The following is a 23422-nucleotide window of genomic DNA, read 5'->3' as shown; positions in this document are numbered from 1 at the left end:
TTTCTCTCTCCCCCTTCTCTTTTGCTCTCTCTCTCCCCCCTTTCTTTTGCTCTCTATCCCCCACTCTTTTGCTCTCTCTCACTCTCCTCCCTCTCTTTTGCTCTCTCTCTCCCCATTCTCTTTTGCTCGTTCTCCTCCCTTCTCTTTTGCTCTCTCTCTCTCTCCCCTTCTCTTTTGCTCTCTCTGCCCCCTCTCTTTTGCTCTGTCTCCCCCTCTCTTTTGCTCTCTCTCCCCTCTCTTTTGCTCTCTCTCTCCCTTCTGTTTTGCTCTCTCTTCCCCCTCTCTTTTGCTCTCTCTCTCTCTCTCTCTCTGAGGCCCATTTATCAAGCACCGTATGAAGCTTGTGGGGCCATGTTTCTGGCAAGTTTTCAGACTCACCAGAAACAGCAGTTATGAAGCAGCGGTCTAAAGAACACTGCTCCATAACCCTGTCTGCCTGCTCTGAGCAGGTGGACAGAAATTGCCACAATTCAACCCAACCGAGTACGATCGGGTTGATTGACACCTCCCTGCTGGTGGCGGATTGGTTGCGAGTCTGCAGGTGGTGGCATTGCACCAGCAGCTCTTGTGAGCTGCTGGTACAATGCTGAATACCGAGAACGTATTGCTCTCAGCATTCAGCGAGGTCTTGCGGATCTGATCCACACTGTCGGATCAGGTCCGCAAGACCTTTGATACATAGGCCTCTCTCCCTTCCTTTCTTTTGCTCTCTCTCCCCCCTCTTTTGCTCTTTCTTTCTCCCTCCTCTCTTTTGCTCTGTCTCCCCCTCTCTTTTGATCTCTCTCCCCTCTCTTTTGCTCTCTCTCTCCCTTCTGTTTTGCTCTCTCTTCCCCCTCTCTTTTGCTCTCTCTCTCTCTCTCTGAGGCCCATTTATCAAGCACCGTATGAAGCTTGTGGGGCCATGTTTCTGGCAAGTTTTCAGACTCGCCAGAAACAGCAGTTATGAAGCAGCGGTCTAAAGACCGCTGCTCCATAACCCTGTCTGCCTGCTCTGAGCAGGTGGACAGAAATTGCCACAATTCAACCCGACCGAGTACGATCGGGTTGATTGACACCTCCCTGCTGGTGGCGGATTGGTCACAAGTCTGCAGGTGGTGGCACTGCACCAGCAGCTCTTGTGAGCTGCTGATACAATGCTGAATACCGAGAACGTATTGCTCTCAGCATTCAGCGAGGTCTTGCGGATCTGATCCACACTGTCGGATCAGGTCCGCAAGACCTTTGATACATAGGCCTCTCTCTCTCCCTTCCTTTCTTTTGCTCTCTCTCTCCCCTCTTTTGCTCTTTCTTTCTCCCTCCTCTCTTTTGCTCTCTCTCCTCCTCTCTTTTGCTCTCTCTCTCCCCCTCTCATTTGCTCTCTCTCGCCCTCTCTTTTGCTCTCTCTCCTCCCTTTCTTTTGCTCTCTCTACCCCCTCTCTTTTGCTCTCTCCCTCTCCTCCCTCCTCTCTTTTGCTCTCTCTCTCCTATCTATCTTTTGCTCTCTTTCTCTCCCCCTCTCTTTTGCTCTCTCTCTCCCTCTCTCTCCCTCTCCTCTCTTTTGATCTCTCTCTCCTCTCTTTACATCCTTCTGTTTTGCTCTCTCTCTCCCCTCTCTTTTGCTCTCTCTCGCCCCTCTCTTTTGCTCTCTCTCTCCCCTTTCTCTCTCCCGCTCTCTTTTGCTCTCTCTCCCCCTCTCTTTTGCTCTCTATCTCCCCCTCTCTCTCCCCCCCTCTGTTTTGCTCTCTCCCCCCTCTCTTTTGCTCTCTCCCCCCTCTCTTTTGCTCTCTCTCTCCCCCTTTCTTTTGCTCTCTCTTTCCCTCCTCTCTTTTCCTTTCTCTCTCCCCCTTCTCTTTTGCTCTCTCTCTCCCCCCCTTTCTTTTGCTCTCTATCCACCTCTCTTTTGCTCTCTCTCACTCTCCTCCCTCTCTTTTGCTCTCTCTCTCCCCATTCTCTTTTGCTCGCTCTCCCCCCTTCTCTTTTGCTCTCTCTCCCCCTCTCTTTTGCTCTCTCTCTCCCTTCTGTTTTGCTCTCTCTCTCTTCCCCCTCTCTTTTGCTCTCTCTCTCTCTCTCTCTCTGAGGCCCATTTATCAAGCTCTGTATGAAGCTTGTGGGGCCATGTTTCTGGCAAGTTTTCAGACTCGCCAGAAACAGCAGTTATGAAGCAGCGGTCTAAAGACCGCTGCTCCATAACCCTGTCTCTTGTGAGCTGCTGGTGCAATGCTGAATACCAAGAGCGTATTGCTCTCCGCATTCAGCGAGGTCTTGCGGATCTGATCCGCACTGTCAGATCAGGTCCGCAAGGCCTTTGATACATAGGCCTCTCTCTCTCCCTTCCTTTCTTTTGCTCTCTCCCCCCCCCTCTTTTTCTCTTTCTTTCTGCCCCCTCTCTTTTGCTCTCTCTCCCCCTCTTTTTTGCTCTCTCTCTCCCCCCTCTCTTTTGCTCTCTCTCTCTCCCCCATCTCTTTTGCTCTCTCTCTCCCCCCACTATTTTTTGCTCTCTCTTTCTCTCCCCTCTCCCTTTTGCTCTCTCTCTCCACTCTTTTGCTCTCTCTTTCTCTCCCCTTTCCCTTTTGCTCTCTCCTCCCTCTCTTTTGCTCTCTCTCTCTCCTCCCTCTCTTTTTCTCTCTCTTTCCCCTCTCTTTTACTCTCTCTCCCCTCTCTCTCTCCCCCTCTCTTTTGCTCTCTCTCCCCCTCTCTTTTGTTCTCTCTTTTGCTTTCTCTCTCTCTTTTGCTCTCTCTCCCCCACTCTCTTTTGCTCTCTCTCTCCCCCTCTCTTTTGCTCCCCCCTCTTTTACTCTTTCTCTCCCTTCCTCTCTTTTGCTCTCTTTCCCCCGCTGTTTTGGTCTCTCTCCCTCCTCTCTTTTGCTCTCTCTCTCCCCCTCACTTTTGCTCTCTCTCTCACCCTCTCTTTTCTTCTCTCTCTCCCCCCTCTCTTTGCTCTCTCCCTCCTCCCTCTGTTGCTCTCTCTCCCCCCTCTCTTTTGCTCTCTCTCTCCCTCCTCTCTTTTGCCCTCTCTCCCCCTCTCTTTTGCTCTATCTCTCTCCCCCCTCTCTTTTGCTGTTTCTCTCTCCCCTCTTGTTTGCTCTCTTTCTCCCGCCCTTTCTTTTGCTCTCACTCCCCCCTCTCTTTTGCTCTCTCTCCCACCAGTCTTTTGCTCTCTTTATCATCCCCCTCTCTTTTGCTCTCTTTATCATCCCCCTCTCTTTTGCTCTCTTTATCATCCCCCTCTCTTTTGCTCTCTTTATCATCCCCCTCTCATTTGCTCTCTCTCGTCCTCTCTTTTGCTCTCTCTCCTCCCTTTCTTTTGCTCTCTCTACTCCCTCTCTTTCTCTCTCTCTCTCTCTCTCTCTCTCTCTCCTCCCTCTCTTTTGCTCTCTCCCCCTCTCTTTTGCTCTCCCTCTCCTATCTTTTCCTCTCTTTCTCTCCCCCTCTCTTTTGCTCTCCCTCTCTCTCCTTCTCCTCTATTTTGCTCTATCTCCCTCTCTCTCCTCTCTTTTGCTCTCTCCCCCCTCTCTTTTGCTCTCTCCCCCCCCCCCCCCTCTCACCCATCTGTTTTGCTCTCTCCCCTCTCCCTTTTGCTCTCTCTCTCCACTCTTTTGCTCTCTCTTTCTCTCCCCTTTCCCTTTTGCTCTCTCCTCCCTCTCTTTTGCTCTCTCTCTCTCCTCCCTCTCTTTTTCTCTCTCTTTCCCCTCTCTTTTACTCTCTCTCCCCTCTCTCTCTCCCCCTCTCTTTTGCTCTCTCTCCCCCTCTCTTTTGTTCTCTCTTTTGCTTTCTCTCTCTCTTTTGCTCTCTCTCCCCCACTCTCTTTTGCTCTCTCTCTCCCCCTCTCTTTTGCTCCCCCCTCTTTTACTCTTTCTCTCCCTTCCTCTCTTTTGCTCTCTTTCCCCCGCTGTTTTGGTCTCTCTCCCTCCTCTCTTTTGCTCTCTCTCTCCCCCTCACTTTTGCTCTCTCTCTCACCCTCTCTTTTCTTCTCTCTCTCCCCCCTCTCTTTGCTCTCTCCCTCCTCCCTCTGTTGCTCTCTCTCCCCCCTCTCTTTTGCTCTCTCTCTCCCTCCTCTCTTTTGCCCTCTCTCCCCCTCTCTTTTGCTCTATCTCTCTCCCCCCTCTCTTTTGCTGTTTCTCTCTCCCCTCTTGTTTGCTCTCTTTCTCCCGCCCTTTCTTTTGCTCTCACTCCCCCCTCTCTTTTGCTCTCTCTCCCACCAGTCTTTTGCTCTCTTTATCATCCCCCTCTCTTTTGCTCTCTTTATCATCCCCCTCTCTTTTGCTCTCTTTATCATCCCCCTCTCTTTTGCTCTCTTTATCATCCCCCTCTCATTTGCTCTCTCTCGTCCTCTCTTTTGCTCTCTCTCCTCCCTTTCTTTTGCTCTCTCTACTCCCTCTCTTTCTCTCTCTCTCTCTCTCTCTCTCTCTCTCCTCCCTCTCTTTTGCTCTCTCCCCCTCTCTTTTGCTCTCCCTCTCCTATCTTTTCCTCTCTTTCTCTCCCCCTCTCTTTTGCTCTCCCTCTCTCTCCTTCTCCTCTATTTTGCTCTATCTCCCTCTCTCTCCTCTCTTTTGCTCTCTCCCCCCTCTCTTTTGCTCTCTCCCCCCCCCCCCCTCTCACCCATCTGTTTTGCTCTCTCCCCCTCTCTTTTGCTCTCTCCCCCCCTCTCTTTTGTTCTCTCTCCCCCTCTCTTTTGCTTTCTCTATCTCTCTTCCCCCTCTCTTTTGCTCTCTCTCCCTTCCTCTCTTTTGCTCTCTCTCCCTCCTCTCTTTTACTCTCTCTCCCCCCTCTCTCTCTCTCACCCCCACTCTTTTGTTCTCTCTCATTCCCCCTCTCTTTTGCTCTCTCTCTCTCTTCCCCATCTATTTTGCTCTCTCTCTCCTCTCTCTCTCTCCTTATTTTGCTCTCTCTTTTGTGCATCCTCCACCTAATTTTGCTCTCTCTTTTGTGCTCTCTCCCCTCTCTTTTGCTCTCTCTCCTCTCTCTTTTTCTCTCTCCAACTCTGTTTTGCTCTTTTTTCCCTCTCTTTTGCTCTCTCCCTCCCCTCTCTTTTGCTCTCACCCTCTGTTTTGCTCAATCCCCCCTCTTTTGCTCTCTCTCCTCCCTCTTTTGCTCTCTCTCCCCCTCTCTTTTGCTCTCTCTCTCTCCTCCTCTCTTTTGCTCTCTCCCCTCTCTTTTGCTCTTTCTCCCCCTCTCTTTTGCTCTCCCCCTCTCTTTTGCTCTCTTTCCCCCCTTTTTTTGCTCTCCCTCTTTTGCTGTCTGATCCTAACGGCCAGGTATGTTTCTTCTAGCGTTTCTTCTAGTCTTTACTGTGCATGACAGCTTTGGACAAAAATACCTGGCCTTTTATATTATAGGATATGAATATATATGCCTATATACAGTATCTTGAGATCTATATGCGAATATCTCTTTGAAAATCCCTCTGAGATATTGTTTAATGTACATAAATTGTAATGTAAAATATTGATTGCAAATAGACCATATCATGTGGAAAACTTATAACGCACGACTTGTAATCTTGCCCAGAGGGCAGTGGCTACACTGAGAATTTCTAAGTGCTCTTTTAGCAAGAAAACAAGTAAGTTGTTTGCTATTTTTAACACAATCAGTTTCTTTTCACTAAAGAAGCACGGTTTAGTATTGTTTTAAATAATTGCAATAGCTTATTTACATCTGGTCCCAACTCACCACAGCAAAGTAGATACAGGTAAGATAAATACTAAAGTATAGCAAATTTTACTAACAAAACAACAGTTTAAACCAGGGGTGCCAAATCGATTTCTTATGGAGGGCTAAATTGTCCATTGACATAGAAATGGAGGGCTGAATGTATCAAATATATATATATATATATATATATATATATATATATATACATGCGCAAACAAAAAGAAGGCCTTCACATAATGTCATAAATGTCATGTATTACTATATCTTACAACAAGAACAAGCCCACCTTTGTCTCTCCCTTGCATTCCATTCTTCAGACCCCCTTTACCTCTCTCTGGCACCCCATTTTCTCTACCAAGTATCTCTCCCCAGCCCCCTTATCTCTTCTTTGCACCCCATTTATCTCCCCATCCCACCCTCTCTCCACGGTACCCCATTTTCTCTCCCCAGCAACTCTTTATCTCACTCTGGTACCCCATTTCTTTCTTTAGTCCCCTTTATCTCTCCCTGGCACCCCATTTTCTCTCCAAAGTATCTCTTTTCATCCCCCTTTATGTCTCCCTTGAACCTTAGTCTCTCCCCAGCAACCATTATGTCTCCTTGGCAACAAATTTTCTCTCCCCAGCATCTCTCCCTTGCAACCCATTTCCTCTCCTTAGCCCTCCTTTACCTCTCCCTTGCACCCCATTTTCTTTTGCATCCCCTTTTTTTCTCTCCTTGACACCCTATTGTCTCTCCAAAATGTCTGTCCCTTGGAACCCCATTATCTCTCCCTAGCCCCTATTAACTCTCCCTGGTACCCCATGTTTTTCTCTCCAGCCCTTCCTATATTTCTACCTTGCAACCGCATTTTCCCCAGTCTTTTATTTCTCCTTTGCACCCCATTTTCTCTGCCCAGCCAACCCTGATCCCTCCTTGGAACCCCATTTTCTATCCCCAAGTATCTTTACTATCCCACCAACCCACAGCCTTAGTATCCCATGCGGCTGGCAGCATGGCTCTATGCTTTACAGTTGTGTGGGGTACTAAGTCTGAAGGGGAAGAACAGATGCTTGAATGACAGCTTGGTCATGCTACCCTGTAGGATTGAATTCCTGCCACTAGGAGGAGGCAAAGATACCCCAAACAATAAGAGCTTATAAACTCTCCCTCCTCCCTGTGTATCTCAGTTTCTTTCTTTGCCTCCAAGGAGTATGTGAAGATTTGAGGTGCTCCAGATTTACATTGAAAGCATGTTCAGAGTCAGACCTATGTGAGACCTGAATAAAATCCCATAGGAAAATTTTGCATCACTACCCAGTACTCCAAACACCTCTCTTTCCAAGTCTTCATTGCTGTATGAGTGGGGGGATAGCAATGAAAAAAATGAGGGTACTTTCATACTGATCCTGTATTTAAAGACTTTAAACAAATTTTTTGAGAGTACCCACTTTCAAGATCAAAACCATGCATACTATCCTACCTATTCCTTCATATTCCCATTCACAAGGGTTATTATCAGTTCCTCCGGTTTGCCTTTCAGTACAAGCACTTTCAGTTTATTACCCTTCTGTATGGGTTGGCTACTGCTCCCTGTATATTCCTGAAGGTTTTAGGAGCTTTGTTGGCAGTCTCAGAGTATTTCAGTAGCGCCTTACCTGGACAACATTCTCTGCAATTTCTCACACAAAGAAACTTCTGGTAATTCTATGTAGTCATGGGTGGAGGATCAACGTGCCAAAGAGCACTCTGTTTCCCAGTACCATGTTTTATTTTCAGGGTGTATTCATTGATTCAGTATCCATGCGTCTATCTCTTTTGGAGCCATGCAAGCTGAAATTACAGAGGGTCTTGTCCAATTTTCAGTCCACTGTCCATCCAACAGTAGCTCAATGTATGGAAGTCATTGGTCTGATAGTAGCTTCCACAGATGCGGTTCCTTTTGCTCATTTTCATTTACGCCCTGTACAGATTTGTAAGCTAATAAGTGGACGGGAAATTACTCTTGTTTAGATCAGAAACAGTATCTTCCTGGTGGATAGACAACCGTTCCTTTGCCCTTGGGGCATCCTTTCTTTGTCTATCTTGGGTATTTGTATCCACAGATACCAGTCTCTCGGGCTGGGGCACAGTTTAGGGAGTTCGGAGAGCGCAAGGAGTTAGGTCTCCTCAGGAGGTGAGGTTACCAATAAATAATTTGGAACTCTGAGCAATTTTTTCAGGCTCTTTTGTGGCCTCTTATGAAAAGAGAAAGGTACATTCATTTTTGGTCAGACAATGTCACAGCTGAGGGATATCTCAACCATGAAGGAGGGAGACAGAATCCCTTAAATCTAAAGGAAGTAACTTGAATCTTGACATGGGAAAAATGTAATCTATGTACTTTGCCAGTGATTCCCATTCTGGAGATCAACAATTGGAAAGCAGACTATCTCGGTTGCCAGTCCATGCATCAAGGGGAGTGATCCCTCAATCAGGAGGTTTTCAATCAGATTGTTCTCAAATGGGACCTGATGGCTTCTAATCTCAATTCCAAACTTCCCAATTTCTGTGCTAGATCCAAGAATCCATGAGCAGCACTGATAGATGATTTAGTGGTTTTGTGGTCCTTTCATCTTTCATATAATTTTCCTCTATTTTACGTAGATCTACAATCTCTAAATTTGTAAACAAAGGTTTTTTTCTGATGATGTGTTTTATTCTCTTCTTCCAGCTAAGAATCTGGTAACTAGAAAGCTTTATCATAAGATGTGGAAAATATTTATTTCCTGGTGTGAGGTTCATGGTTTTCATTGGCACTTCTTTAGGATTCTGAGGATCCTTCAGTTTCTTTATGATGGACTTTAAAGGGCCAAATTTCTGCTCTTTCTATTTTATGAAGATGTTCAAGCATTGTTTAGAATTAGACCTGATATTAAAACAATTTCTCCACTATGAAATTTAAATATGGTCCTTCTGTCCTGCAGGCTAACCTTTGAACCCATGCATGATATTGATGGTCAACTATTACTTTTAGAAATCTCCTTTGCTAGAAGAGTTTCTGAATTTTCAACGCTTTCTTATTTTTCTGAAGTAAAATAAGTTAGCGTTCTCAGAAGAAAAGGTCATTTCTTCTGAGATCATTAACTAGGAGATTGTTCTCTCTTCTTTATGTCGAAATCCTTCAAATTATGAGGATAGATGTTTGCATAATCCAGATGTTGTTAGGGCTCTAAAGTTTTACTAACAGTCTACTAAGGATTTTAGACAAAGTTCAAATGTATTTGTCCGTTTTTCACACCCTCTCAGGGGACAAAAGTCTTCAGCAGCTATTCTAGCTTTCTGGCTTAATAATTCACAAAGCGGGAAAGTCACCCCTAAACGCATTACAGCCCATTCCACCAAATTAGTCTCTACTTCTTGGGCTTTTAAAAATTAGGCTTCTGTGAAACAGATTTGTAAAGCTGCAACATGGTCTTTTTTACATACATTTACTAAATGTTATCATTTTGGTGTTTTTGCTTTTTCGGAGGCTGTTTTTTTGCAGGAAAGTCCTTCAGGCCACAGTGTCTTGCAAATGGGAACGGCCTTTATTTTTTGTCCCGCACATTTTCTCATGGATTCCACAGCTTGGGTATTAAATCCCACATGTGCTTGGGGTCTCTCCCCCACCTTATAAATGAAAACATAATTTATGCTTACCTGATAAATTCCTTTCTTTCATGGTGCTGAGAGTCCAAGAGACACACCCAGTTAATTGTTCTTTATTGTTAACAACAGTTGTTGTTTTTTTGTTATGCCCCTCTTTATACCCTGCTTGCCTTTCCTACCTTTTTGTTACCTTTACACTGCTCGACTATATGATAAACTGAGGTACACAGGGAGATGGGAAGAATTAAAAGTTCTTAGTGTTTGGGGTATCTTTAGCAAAGAAAAAGGGAAACCGGCTAACCATCCGCAAATGAATCCAAAGAAGCGGTGAAGGTAAGATGCAGTAAGGCTTTATTATTTACAGGTACAGACAGGCTAAAATCAAAAAGGTGGGCATGCAGAAAAAATGCACCAAACGGAACAAGTCCGGATGGCTACTAAACAGCAAAAAACATACGCGTTTCGTGAGGGGCTTCCTCACTTGCTCACTGCTTCCGTAGGAGTGTTATGTGTGCACACGCTGAAGACGCGCTGGAGGGTCGCTGAAGAAAGCCATTCGCCAGATAGCCTGAGGGCAAGCACCGCTTTTCTTTGTTGTGATACTGTATGCTTTGGGGTATCTTTGCCTCCTCCTAGTGATAAGAATTCAATCCCACACATTACGGCTCGTGGAATCTCAACACAATGAAAGAAAGTAATTTATCAGGTAAGCGTAAATTATATTTTATTGAAGCTCTTGTGCAATGTAGTGCTTATTTGCAGATATATACAATCTATATATAAAACACTTTTACTGTAACTTAGTTTTGTATGATATAGTGTGTATGGGGGGGTGAGGGTTCTATGGCATGGTGCCTTGTCAGTATGTTCTCCAAATGTTTTATTCAATAACATTTCTACAAATTAATAATACCTGGTTGTCTTTTGGGAGCAGATAACCTTTCCATATGTCTCTGTCCTCCGTATATGGGGAATCTGACTGGCAACATGTCTAAAATGTTTGGGATTGGGCAGCAGATATCCCAATGTCTAGAGAAGCCAAAAAGCAAATTTTGTGATCTAGTTTTTCTTCAATATGCTGCAAGTTGCTATTTGATTTGAAGCATGGTGAAGAAAACCTATGTTGCACAAATTTTACACAAAAAAAAATATCCCTTAAAACACTTTGGGCTAGAGTACAAGTAAGACGCAAATGTTTTTACGCTAGCACAATCACAATACATTTTTCTTCCTCTGATATTACAAGTCGGGAGAAATTGCGACTGCGCTTCATACATATACATATACTATAATGATGTATATATATATATATATATTATATATATATTATGTATATATATATATTAGCTGTTGCCCGTGGCTTCGCTCGTGTGGATTTTGTGATTTGTAAAAAATAGCAAATAATGTCACCAATCGCAATGACCTGTGCCCGTTCGGGTTGCACACTTGCTGACATGAACTGCGTGAGTTTTCATTTTCTTGTAATCTAAATACCAATTTTCATGCCTGTAACATCTTTGGTTTTTGAGATATAGGTATCCTCATAAATCACCCCCCCCCCCCTTTTGATCCCGCCTTAAGTGGATACTCATGAAATGGTAAACACGTTTTTTATTTTTACAGAAGAATGGAAATACAAATTTAACATCTGTAACATCTTTGGTTTTTGAGATATAGGTATCCTCATAAATCAACCCCCCCCCCCTTTTGACCCCACTTAAAGGGACAGTCTACACCAGAATTTTTATTATTTTAAAAGATAGATAATCCCTTTATTACCCATTCCCCAGTTTTGCATAACCAACACTGTTATATTAATACACTTTTTACCTCTGTGATTACCTTGTATCTCAGCATCTTCTGATAGCCCCTGATCACATGACTTTTTTATTTATTATCTATTGACTTGCATTTTAGCCAATTAGTTCTGTGTTGTTCTAACTCTTAAATAACTCCCTGAGCGTGAGCACAATGTTATCTATATGGCTCACATGAAATAGCACTCCCCTGTTGGGAAAAGCAAATAAAAAATAATTCAGATTTGACCCCCCTTAAATGGATTTTCAGGAAATGGTAAAACACATATTTCTTTATTTTTAAAGGAGAATGTAAATACCAATTTTCCTGTCTGTAACATCTTTGGTTTTTGAGATAAAGGTATCCTCATAAATCATGTCCCTTTTAATCCTCTTTAAGTGGATTTTTGGGAAATGTTAAAACACGTATTTCTTTATTTTTCAAGGAGAATCTAAATACCAATTTTCACATCTATAACATCTTTGGTTTTAGAAATATAGCCAACCGCATAAATCAGCTCCCTCCCTTATTGCCCCCCCCCCCCTAAAGTGGATTTTTGGGAAATGTTAAAACACGTATTTCTTTATTTTTCAAGGAGAATCTAAATATAAATTTTCAGGTCTGTAACATCTTTTGTTTTTGAGATATAAGTATCCTCATAAATCAACCCCCCACACCTTTTAATCCCCCTTAAGTGGATTTTTGGGAAATGGTATAACACGTATTTCTTTATTTTTCAATGAGAATCTAAATACCAATTTTCAGGTCTGTAACATCTTTGATTTTTGAGATATACAGTAGGTATCCTCATAAAAAATTCACCCCCATTAGGGACGTAATTTCCAAAAATCCTTCCTTAGTGGGTGCCTACGTCATAAAAACAACGTACCTTCCAAATGTTCCTAGTTTAAATGGTTTGATAAAGGTTTTAATTATGTATTTACTGTAAATATTTCACATTCCAATGTTCTGTACATAACAGAATATGTTCTATGTATTTCTAAAAAGATATACCTATATATATCTGTACATATCTATACCTATATATGATTTTATATATATATATATATATATATATATATATATATATTGTACCAAAATATCATCATATATATATAAATATATATTTATGAATAAATAGAATATAGTGCAGAACATTAGAATGTGAAATATTCATATTTTCATATTGGGTTAGCGCAAATGAGAACATGTGATTTGCACGAGAGTGGGGTGTTAGGTTTTTTTCAACTTTTTTTCTCCGTTGATGTCTATAGGGGAATACGCTAACACGCATGCGATATTGTAAGTTCAACTTTTTGCACTCATCGCGTTAGCGTGATAACCTTTTACTTTCAACTCGTAATACCAACTCAACTAGACACACCCGAAAAGTTTACTTCTAGTATAATTAGCGATCTAGCAAAATCGCTAAATAGCGCTCCACTCACAATCAAGCCCACAGTAGCTTAAACAACATTCACTCAGACTAAACCTGCTACCTGTATATATGCTCCCACACTGTCTAGTGACAATAGAGGATATCACACTGTTATGCTATCATCCTCAGCAATAGATTTTAGTCCTACATACACCTCAGCCCTCTCACAACAAACCTGTATTCAAACTTTTCATGAAAAAAGGAACACCTATAGAAGTAACATTTCCCCATGTCACACCCCAATACCTTCACCTTCCTCCACTCCTGTTGAAGCACTCTTATTGTCTTCTAACCTCACAACTCCATTAAATCTTAACTTCTTCCATCTAACCCTTCGTCAGGTTTTCAATATTTTTTTATACCTGGCATATTTCCTGATAACTTCAAGCATGCTCTTATCTTGCCTATGATCATCTCAGTCATTTTCCTTGCTTCCTTTGGCATCCAAATTATTAGAATGCTTCATGTCATAAAGGTATTTAAATATATTTTTTGCTGCTAATGCAAATGACTACTATTCCATTCCTGAGAGTGCGCCTTCTTCTTCATCACCTTACAAACTCTTCAATTTTTCATTATACAAGATACATCCATTTCATGGTTTGCATCCCTCATATCCAAGCAGTGATCATTTAGTGGCACATTTTCTGATCTCTGTATTTACATATTCACAACTCCTCAAATCTAATTCTGCACCACTTGTTCCCAGTTCTGCTGTTTTTCTTTTTAGGACCACTTGACTATGCTTCTTTTTACTTTCCATATATCACCCTATTCCTTATTGAAAATCTTATCTCACATTGACTTCTGCAACATATTTATTAGTGATGTTCCAATCTCACATCTTCCCCTATTCAATATATACTTAAAGCCTCTGTCAGACTCATCCATCTAACTTAGCTCTACCTCTCTATCAATTATCTACACCAGTTCCCCATATTCTGCCTAATTAAATTTAAAATACTCACTCAAAGCAACAAAGCCCCAATCAGCTCACACTCATCACCAGATTCTCCCCAAACTACCATCTTAGACCTATGTCTATCCTCCTCCATCATCACCTTCTCTCTTCTCTGTCTCTCTCTTTTTGTGCACTGTTGTATAGCATTGTGATTCTTAGCCTATAAAAATTTCTCATGGCTTGATTAATTTACTTGGCACCCCTCAAATCTCCATGGTTATCACCAGAATGTTGTTAAGGATGAACCATAAGAAGATAAGTGATAACAAAGCCTTTATGTTACTGTCACAGAGGTAACAATCTAACACAACACAAACCAGTCTGCACATTTTACTGTTATTGTGTTAGTTAGAAAAAAAATGTATAATATGTTTTATATGTGCGTTATTGAACACTGTGTACTTATGCTACACCGTAAATAATTGTTTCGGTACATTCACAATTTGTGCTTTGTCAGTGTTGCTGTATGTTTGTCTGTTAGCCACCATCACTGTGCTTAGGTTCTGATGCCGTCTCTGGAAGAACGCTCTAGTGAGTGCAATGCTTTACAGCAATGAGACTGTGAAATCGGGTTCGCATTGCTGACAACTTGTAATGCCAGCGCACAGGGGTGGACTGATCAGCCAGGCAAATAGGACCTGGACCAGGGGCCCAGCATGTAAGGGGGCCCACAAATGGCAACTCCATGGCTCCTGGTGTGCTGCTTAAGCAGGGGTTGAAAGCTGCCCTATCAGAAATGAAGCAGTTAAGTGTGGGTTTAGTGGGAACCCTGACCCTATGAGTGGGGGCCTTGTGCCTGGATGTGGGGTTTGTTGCTCGGGGGGCCTAGAGTGTTGTGGGGTCCTGTCGGGGGTCTGTCACTGTGAGGTCTATGTAGTGTGGCGTCTAGCCCTGGAGGTTTGGGGCCCTGTCTCTGGCCCTTGACATTGGGGGTCCATGACATGGAGATTGGGGGAATGGGTGGGGGCAGGGCAGGGAGGCTACCATGTTGATGTGGATAAATTTGAATAAATCCGGGTCATTGTGAGACAGTGGGGGCCCTTCCCTAATTTTTGCCCAGGACCCTGATTGGTCTCAGTCCACCCCTGCCAGCGCACATCAGCGTGCGTTGGTATTACACAGTGGAGCGCAAATATATCGCTTTGATGAAAGCAATATTTAGTGCTACACTTGTAATCTGGTTCTTATTTGGTAATGTTATGGATATAATTTTTTAATGGTGTTTAATAAAGAAAGCTGTGGCCTTTATAACCCATGTTTTTGTGCCATGTATTATTTAAGCAGAACGTAGTGCCTAGTATGGGAGTCATGGGTTTGTTTTGTATTTGAGTATCTTACTATGTTCAGTGGCAGCTGTTTGAATATGGTGGGGCGCTAGACCCCACCCCTTTAAATAAAGTCCCGCCTGTCACATGGCAGTTTAATGTCCCTTTAACTATGTATTTAACCTTTAAAAACAAAGATAATTTTATTATTGCACTGTTGCTGGCCTATAACACAAGAGTTAGACATAGGCATTTCCATACTGGTGGACTTTCAATATGGGGGAAAACATTATATATATATATATATATATATATATATATATATATATATATATATATATATATATATACACACACACACATATCTTTACAGTGGCTTTGCCTGGCTCAAAAGTAGTTTTAAGTGTTTATGTGACTTAATATAGAAGCCGAGAAGTTTATTTCTTGTTTCATGGACTTTTATTTGTTCATCACTATATATCTCATAGATCATACAGACTGCTTATTTTGCTCTTTTTTTTTGTTGCCTATATGTTTCTAAAATCAGGTGTTTTTTAAAAAAAAAAAAAAAAAAAAAAGCTAACTATTTCTTTGAAAAAACAGAACCCTGGAGATGATTAGTATGTTGGTATGGCAATTCTTCTGCACACCAGGGAATCCTGATACATTGTTAAAAACTCTGTGGCTTACATCAGTGATTTGCAACCTTTGTTTTGCCGTGGCACACTTTTTTACATTAAAAAATCCTGTGGCGCACCACCATCCCAAAATTTTACAAAATCACACATTGTAGCCTAATACAGGATATATATATATATATACATACACACACTGTACTGTGCTGTCATGCCATGCCTCCTACAAACTATACATGACATATTGACATTCATTCACAAACAATCATAATGATTGTCTGTGAATGAATGTCAATGTCATGGTTGTAAATGATGCCTGATGAGCCACTCGCATACCTCCCAATATTTCAAAATTTGAAAGAGGGACACCCCCACACTGTTGTCAGTCTGTCGCGGCACACCTGAGGATCTCTCATGGCACACTAGTGTGCCACGGCACATTGGTTGAAAAACACTGGCTTAAATAACAAACTGCTATGAAAACAGATTTAAAATAAAGCAGACCAGCCTGTGATGTACATTCATGTATAAAATCTGGACTATGAATAGCTTGAAATACTGCTAGGTAGCGCCAGTAGCAATATATTCTACAGAGAGGTGAAGCATATGAATTAATACAATTAGTTTATAGCTATTATTCAAATAAATAGTGCTTGCAATGTGTGAAACACCATAAAACACGCTTTACAGTTCTGGGAATAACATAACAAACTCTCCTGTCCTTTACCTCATGAGAAGAAGTTTGTCGTATTTGCCTGTATACCTAAGATTATTTGTTCTGCAAAGCTCTCTCCTAGTCTAGTTCTTCTGCAACACTGTTCAAGATATCTTTCTGATCACTTGCACCAGTAAGAGGGCTGAGTTATGCAATGTAAAGCAAGTGAGCTGACAAGCTAACCATTAGGGGGAAAAGGTAAAATAAAAGCATAGCAGGAAGGGAGGGGCTGTGTGCAGGGCAGACCATGTAGGTTTTCACATGACATCCATGCTGAATGTGTAACCCTGCCCTCCCATGCTGTCAGCCAAAGGAAGGTTAGGAGCTTTTTTTTTAAGGACGTTTTTGCATAGGAGTCTTAATGGAGACTGAATGTGAGAAGTTAGGAATCTCTTAAAGAAACAGACTGAGCATGTGTAAAGTGCAGGGCAGACATTATGTCTTGACAATATTTTCCCATAAACTACCTATTAACCCCTAAACCACCGCCTCCCGCAGTGAAACACTATTTAAAACGTATTAACCCCTAATCTGACGCCCACCCACATAGCGACTATTAAATTAATTTATTAACCCCTAATCTGCCGCCCACCCACATCGCCAACACTATTTAAATAAATTAACCCCTAAACCGCCACTACCCGGCATCGCCAACACTATAATAAAGTTATTAGCCCCTGAACAACCGCTCCCAGACATCGTCACCACTAAATAAACCTATTAACCCCTAAACCTCCAGCCTCCCACTTCGCCGCCACTAAATAAACCTATTAAACCCTAAACCTCTGGCCTCCCACATCGCAAAACACTAAATTAAACTATTAACCCCTAAACCTAATACCCCCTAACTTTAAATTAAAATGACAATATAACTATATTTAAATAAATAAAAATTTACCTGTGAAATAAAAATAAACCTAACATTAAACTATAAATTAACCTAACATTACTATTCTAATAAAATAAAAAAATAAAAATACTAAAATACAAATTTTAAAAAAACTAATCCTATGAAAAAATGTAAAAAATCTAACATCACAAAAAAAAACTAAAATTACGAAAAATAAAAAACACTAAGATTACAAAAAATAATAAAATAAATTATCAAAAATAAATACAATTACACCTAATCTAATAGCCCTAAAAAAAAAAAAGCCCACCCAAAATAAAAACACCCCCTAGCCTACAATATACTTACTAATAGCCCTTAAAAGGTCCTTTTGTGGGGCATTGCCCTAAGTTAAACAGCTCTTTTGCCTGTAAAAAAAAATACAAAGTCCCCCAAACAGTAAAACCCACCACCCAACCAACCCCTCAAAATAAAAAACCTAACTCTAAAAAAAACCTAAGCTACCCATTGCCCCTAAAGGGACATTTGTATGGGCATTGCCCTTAAAAGTGCATTCATCTCTTTTACAATTGCCCAAAGCCCTAATCTAAAAATAAAAACACCTAAAAAAAAGAAAAAAAAACTTACACTAACCCCATAAAATCTACTCACGGTTCCTGAAGTCCGGACAGCTATCTTCATCCAGGCAGCAAGAAGTCTTCATCCATGCGGTGACACCTTCATCCATCCCGGGGGCCTCTTCTATCTTCATCCCGGTTGCGCAGAGCTATCCTGGAAGCCTATGCCATCCTGTGCGAAGCGTCCTCTTCATACGGTCACCGCCGTACACTGAAGCTTCAATTCAAGATAGCCATTTCAAAATAATGTACCTTGCATTCCTATTGGCTGATTTGATTCTTCAAATTCAAATCAGCCAATAGGATGAGAGCTTTTAAAATCCAATTGGCTGTTCAAACAGCCAATAAGATGAGAGCTACTGAAATCTTATTGGCTGTTAAAATCAGCCAATAGAATTTCAGTAGCTCTCATCCTATTGGCTGTTTTGAAAAGCCAATAAGAATTTCAGTAGATCTCATCCTATTGGCTGTTTTGAACAACCAATAGGATTTAAGAAGCTCTCATCCTATTGGCTGATTTGAATTTAAAGAATCAAATCAGCCAATAGGAATGCAAGGTATGCCGTTTTGAAACAACTACCTTGCATTGAGTTGTCGCAGCCTGGATGAAGACTTCTCGCTGCCTGGATGAAGATGGATGTCTGAACTTCAGGAACCATGAGTAGATTTTATGGGGTTAGTGTTAGTTTTTTTTTCTTCTTTTGGGGTGTGTTTTTTTTTAAGATTAGGGCTTTGGGCAATTATAAAATAGATGAATGCCCTTTTAAGGGCAGTAAAAGAGCAGAATGCCCTTTTAAGGGCAATACCCATACAAATGCCCTTTTAGGGGCAATGGGTAGCTTAGGGTTTTTTAGAATTACGTTTTTTTATTTTGGGGGGTTGGTTGGGTGGTGTTGGAGGGACTTTGTAATTTTTTTACAGTTAAAAGAGCTGTTTAACATAGGGCAATGCCCTACTAAAGGCCCTTTTAAGGGCTATTGGTAGTTTATTGTAGGCTAGGGGGTGTTTTTATTTTGGGGGACATTTTTATTTTTTTAGGGCTATTAGAATATAACATCAAGTGGAAAAATGTCCACTACTTTGTATCGCAAACCCATAACATCTAACTCCTTGCTTCACGCTAGGAGTAATCATCCCCGTCACACGGGGTTTGGGGTGGCCAAGGGGCAGTTCATGAGAATCAAGCGGAACTGCTCCTTGGAAGAAGACTTTACAATGGAGAGTGAAATATTGAAGTGTCTCCTGGCCGAGAGAGGCTACTCATGTAAAACGATCAATAGAGCTCATCTGGAGGTGAGCAGGATGAATAGAAGTGAGATGCTGAAGATGGGTAATAACAGACTAAGAAGTGGCTATGACCCAAGTAGACCAACACTGGTAACTACCTATAGCCCACAATTTAAGGACATTACCAATATTGTTAACAAACATTTACCAATACTTTCAGCGGAGGATAGTTTGATGGACTATGTGTCAAAGGGCTGTAACTTTGTGTCTAAAAGAGCATGCACAATAGGCAATTTGGTGGCACCAAGTGTATTAAGAGACAAAGAGAGGGCCAACAGTAGTTGGCTAAGTGTCATAGGGCACTTCAAATGCCACTTTTCAAAATGCATAGCATGCCAGTATAGCAGAGTTTTATCTACCTTTCAGTCCACAACAACGAATCGTGTATTCAATTTGGCAAATTGCACAAATTGTAGAACCCCTTTTGTTGTGTATCTGGTAGAATGCTCTCTGTGCAATGGGCAGTATATAGGGTGCACAACTAAGGAGGTCCGCTCCAGGATAAGAGAGCATCTGAATGACATCTCTCATGACAAAGACAGCTCGGGCCTTTCACAACATTTTGTATCTGTGCATGGGGGCGATGTTACATCGCTCTCATGGCAGGTTATAGAATGTGTTTGAAACCCCCCTAGAGGGGGGGATAGAACAGCACGGCTGATGCTGCTTGAAGTCTTTTGGATCTTCAAATTGAAAACAAGAAGACCACAGGGCTTCAATATTGAGGGGGATGTAATAAACTTTTGGAAAATATAGTAGTACAATATTTGCAATAAATCCTTTAGATCCTCCAAATAATCAGTGTTGCAGCATATGGCAATATACATTGAATATACACTTATATATATCTTGAGGCAGGAAATCACCAGAAAATTTAGTGACACCAAAAAGGAAGAGATTGGAGAACGCATTAAAACCTATATTAATAGGTGATTATTTTTTCTTTAAATGTGTCTAAACTTCAATAGTTAGCAATGTCACTACTAATCTGCATAGGTTTCTAGTAAGCTTAGTTATATATTCTAGTGTTAATACATTTATAAATCTCAAACTAAAGTTGGGAATATTTTACAATGTTAGAGCGTATGGTAAAGCAACAAGAGGGAGGACAAAATGGGGTTAATTGTGTTAAGCTGAGGAATCAATAAGGAGACATTTCCAGGCATTTAAGACAGGAAATAGGGGTAGCCAGTCATGTTCATGATTAAGGAATTGACTGAAACATGTAGGACAGACTGGTTCCTGAAAATGTTCTGTCTGATTTTTTGTTTTTAACCCTGTTGCCTTTTTCAATACTTTGCTATTTTTTTTACAATATGGATCATTAAAACGTTTGTCACTTTTAAGGATTGCAGTGTATTCTTTTTGTTTCTTATGCTATTAGAATAGGTGTAATTGTTTTTATTTTTGATTGTTTTTTATTTTTCGTAATTTTAGTGTTTATTTTTTTTGTAATGTTAGATTTTTTAATTTTTTTCATAGGATTTGTTTTTTTTTAAATTTGTAATTTAGTATTTTTAATTGGTAGTTTTTTTATGTTATTAGAATAGTAAGTTTAGGTTAATTTATAGTTTAATGTTTAGGGTTAATAGTTCAATTTAGTGTTTTGTGATGTGGGGGGCCGGAGGTTTAGGGGTTTATAGGTTTATTTAGTGACGGCGATGTGGGAGGCCGAAGGTTTAGGGTTTAATAATTTTATTTAGTTGCAGCAATGTCTGGGAGCGGTGGATTAGGTGTTAATCACTTTATTTAGTGTCGGCTATGTCAGGGAGCAGCGGATTAGGGGTTAATGACTTTATTTAGTGTCGGCTATGTCAGGGAGCAGCGGATTAGGGGTTAATGATTTTATTTAGTGTCGGCTATGTCAGGGAGCGGCGGATTAGGGATTAACTTTTTTGGCCTTATTTTCGCACCCTGTTTAGCACAAAACTCGTAATCTAGGCAACTGTTTTCTTTTTACTATAAGCTTTGTTATTATTATTTTAAACTAACCCCCTGCCCCACCTCCTCCTGAAAAAAAAACTTCTAAAAAGTATTAACCTTACAGTACCACCTCAAATTTGCATTTTATTAATTATTTTTTTATTTTATTTTTTTGCCTAAAAAAGCTGGTAAAGATCTGCCCCTACTGCCCCTATTGAGGAGCCTCCACTGACTATGTTGAAAATTTGTAAACTCATCTTGTGTTACAAATCTGTGCAGTATGTATTTGTAAATTATTTGTGTACTAGTGATGTGTCCTGTTCAAATTTATCTGTTTGTTATGAATCCATGTATTATTTGTTAGTTTGTTGTTCTATACCTGTGTGACATTGTGTTACCCTGGGGTGGGTCACATCTCTGCACACTACTCAGATCTCATTAAACAGATTATGGCGATTAGTACTCAGTACCACTTAACATCAGCAACATCTGTTATTTCAGGGCACTAGTCACACAAAAAAAGAGAGTAATAGAGAAATATAGAGGGTATAAAAGACAGTTAAAATGGGTAAGAAAGACATGCAACTAAATGGTGTATAGGGGATAGAAAGAAGCAAAAACTAGAAGAAACAAATGTTACAATATAGGGGCTCTTTCTGATTCTCCCAAATTGTGTTCCTTTAGGTGATCTGTGGAAATGAAGACCCCTCTAGTGACCCTGATGATGAAGACCAATCTGACATTAAACCACAACCCAGACCTCGAATTGCCAGGAAGAGACCTTCTTCGTCACCTAAACCTCGTCTCTCCAGCCCTCCAAACTCCACTATTCTCCAGCTCCTCTCCAACTCTCCTGAATTCTGGGATATCTTAAGCAGCCTCTCTGAAATGGGTAATAACCTAGGTCCTCCCATTCCTTCCCGGGTAAGACGTCGTGCCCCCTTGAGGTTCACTGGACGAGCCAAGAAGGTCTTTGGTTGGGGTGACTTTTACTCCAACATCAAGACTGTGAAGCTTAACCTACTAATTACAGGAAAGGTGGTAGACCATGGGAATGGATCGTTCAGTGTCTACTTTAGACACAACTCCACAGGTCAGGGTAATGTGTCTGTTAGCCTTGTTCCACCTTCTAAGGTCCTTGACTTTGACATGGAGCAGCAAATGTATGTAGAAGCAAAGGAATCTAAGATATTCAATTGTAGGGTGGAGTTTGAAAAAGTTGACAAAGCTATTAAAACAGGTTTATGTCCACATGACCCATCAAAGACTTGCCATCAGCAACAAACTCACAGTCGGGTTGCATGGATTTGCTCTCAGCCATTCAAGATTGTTTGTGTCTATGTTTCCTTTTACACTACAGACTATAGGCTGGTGCAAAAAGTCTGCCCTGACTATAACTATCACAACAGCTCTCCATACTCACCTTCTGGATGAAATATAGCCTAAAGCTTAGGTGGTTTTAACAGTGGGATAACCAAAGTACGGAAAAGCTTTGGATCTAACTGATATGGACTTCATGTGCCTTGGTCTGGTCTGTTGTTTTGTTTGTGTACTTGTGAAAAGAACAGAGAGTGAAATGGACATGTGTAAGGAAGATGTCCAGCTCTGATACCAATGATATATACAATGATACATTACACACACACATTCCCACCATCTTAATAAAAATGTGATATGATTAACTACAGCTCACAGTTTCTTAGGAGTTCTTATGTGAATACGTTTGCTTATTTTATTAGGAACAAGGCTGTGGAAATCTTTTTCTGACATAGCGTAGCCATGGAGACAATTCAAATACAAAACATTTAGCGTAATCATTAAATAAATCACTTTAGGTTGCTGTTCTCTTAACTGAACTAACCCTTTTAACCAGTAAAGCAAATCTGACACCTATAAAAAGTAAGCCTTAACATATACTTGGTTGAGCAATCTCACTTTTAAATTACCTTTTATTCCATTTTTAAACTTGCAGATAAACAATGCATCACAACTTGTTGATAGGCCAGTGGAACTAGGGCATTTATGTAGCATCTGCTAAGACCTCATCAACTCTGCCAGGAGTTCAAATTTTCAGTGCTTAGCATAGCTATATATTATGAAGATATATATAAATATATATATATATATATATATAGAGAGAGAGAGAGAGAGATAGAGAGAGAAAGAGAGAGAGAGAGAGAGAGAGAGAGAGAGTACATTACACATTATGCTATAGCCTTAGTGTGTTGCTATGATGTACCCCAAAGGGATGCAGAAACACAGTATGTAATTGTACATGCCATTGTCATTATATCATATTGCTTCCCATTGGGACTGACAATTATGTCAATTAAGAATGCCGCTGATGTTACATTATTTGTTCTTAAACTGGATCAGCTCATAATCTAATGAACATGTCAATGTCATTAGGTTACTTTGCTCCCACTGTGACTGACCCTACTCCATATGGAAGCAAATAAGGCATGGCTTTTATAATCTCTTTATTTCTTAATGTGGCCAAATTAAAAGAAACTGAAATTGTGTACTTTTTTAAAGGCCCAATAGACTGGATTTGAAAATCCCTGTTTTATCCCATTAACCATGTCTCTTAAATAGCTTTATTCCTACAAGTGGCAGACTTTAACCCACACGCTAACTCCACTAGACGTAAGCTTTTTGCAAGCGTCGGGTAGCATTTATTTTACAAGTTTTTCA

At 40.9% G+C, this 23422-nt stretch overlaps 1 protein-coding gene across 1 annotated transcript in view; it reads left to right on the top strand.

Moving 5' to 3' along the window:
• Positions 1 to 22288, top strand: part of NXPH3 (neurexophilin 3) — a 65047-nt gene extending 42759 nt beyond the window's left edge. The window contains exon 2 of the mRNA XM_053694527.1: positions 21413 to 22288. Within this exon, the coding sequence (XP_053550502.1) occupies positions 21413 to 22162 (750 nt within the window). The 3' untranslated portion in view covers positions 22163 to 22288. The remainder of the gene's footprint in view (positions 1 to 21412) is intronic.
• Positions 22289 to 23422: the final 1134 nt, after the last annotated feature.

The sequence above is a fragment of the Bombina bombina genome, chromosome 1, assembly GCF_027579735.1.
Source record: "Bombina bombina isolate aBomBom1 chromosome 1, aBomBom1.pri, whole genome shotgun sequence".
NCBI classification, from domain to species: Eukaryota; Metazoa; Chordata; class Amphibia; order Anura; family Bombinatoridae; genus Bombina; species Bombina bombina.
Note: the sequence above shows the minus strand (reverse complement) of the source record. Positions and strands in the feature narration are given on the sequence as shown.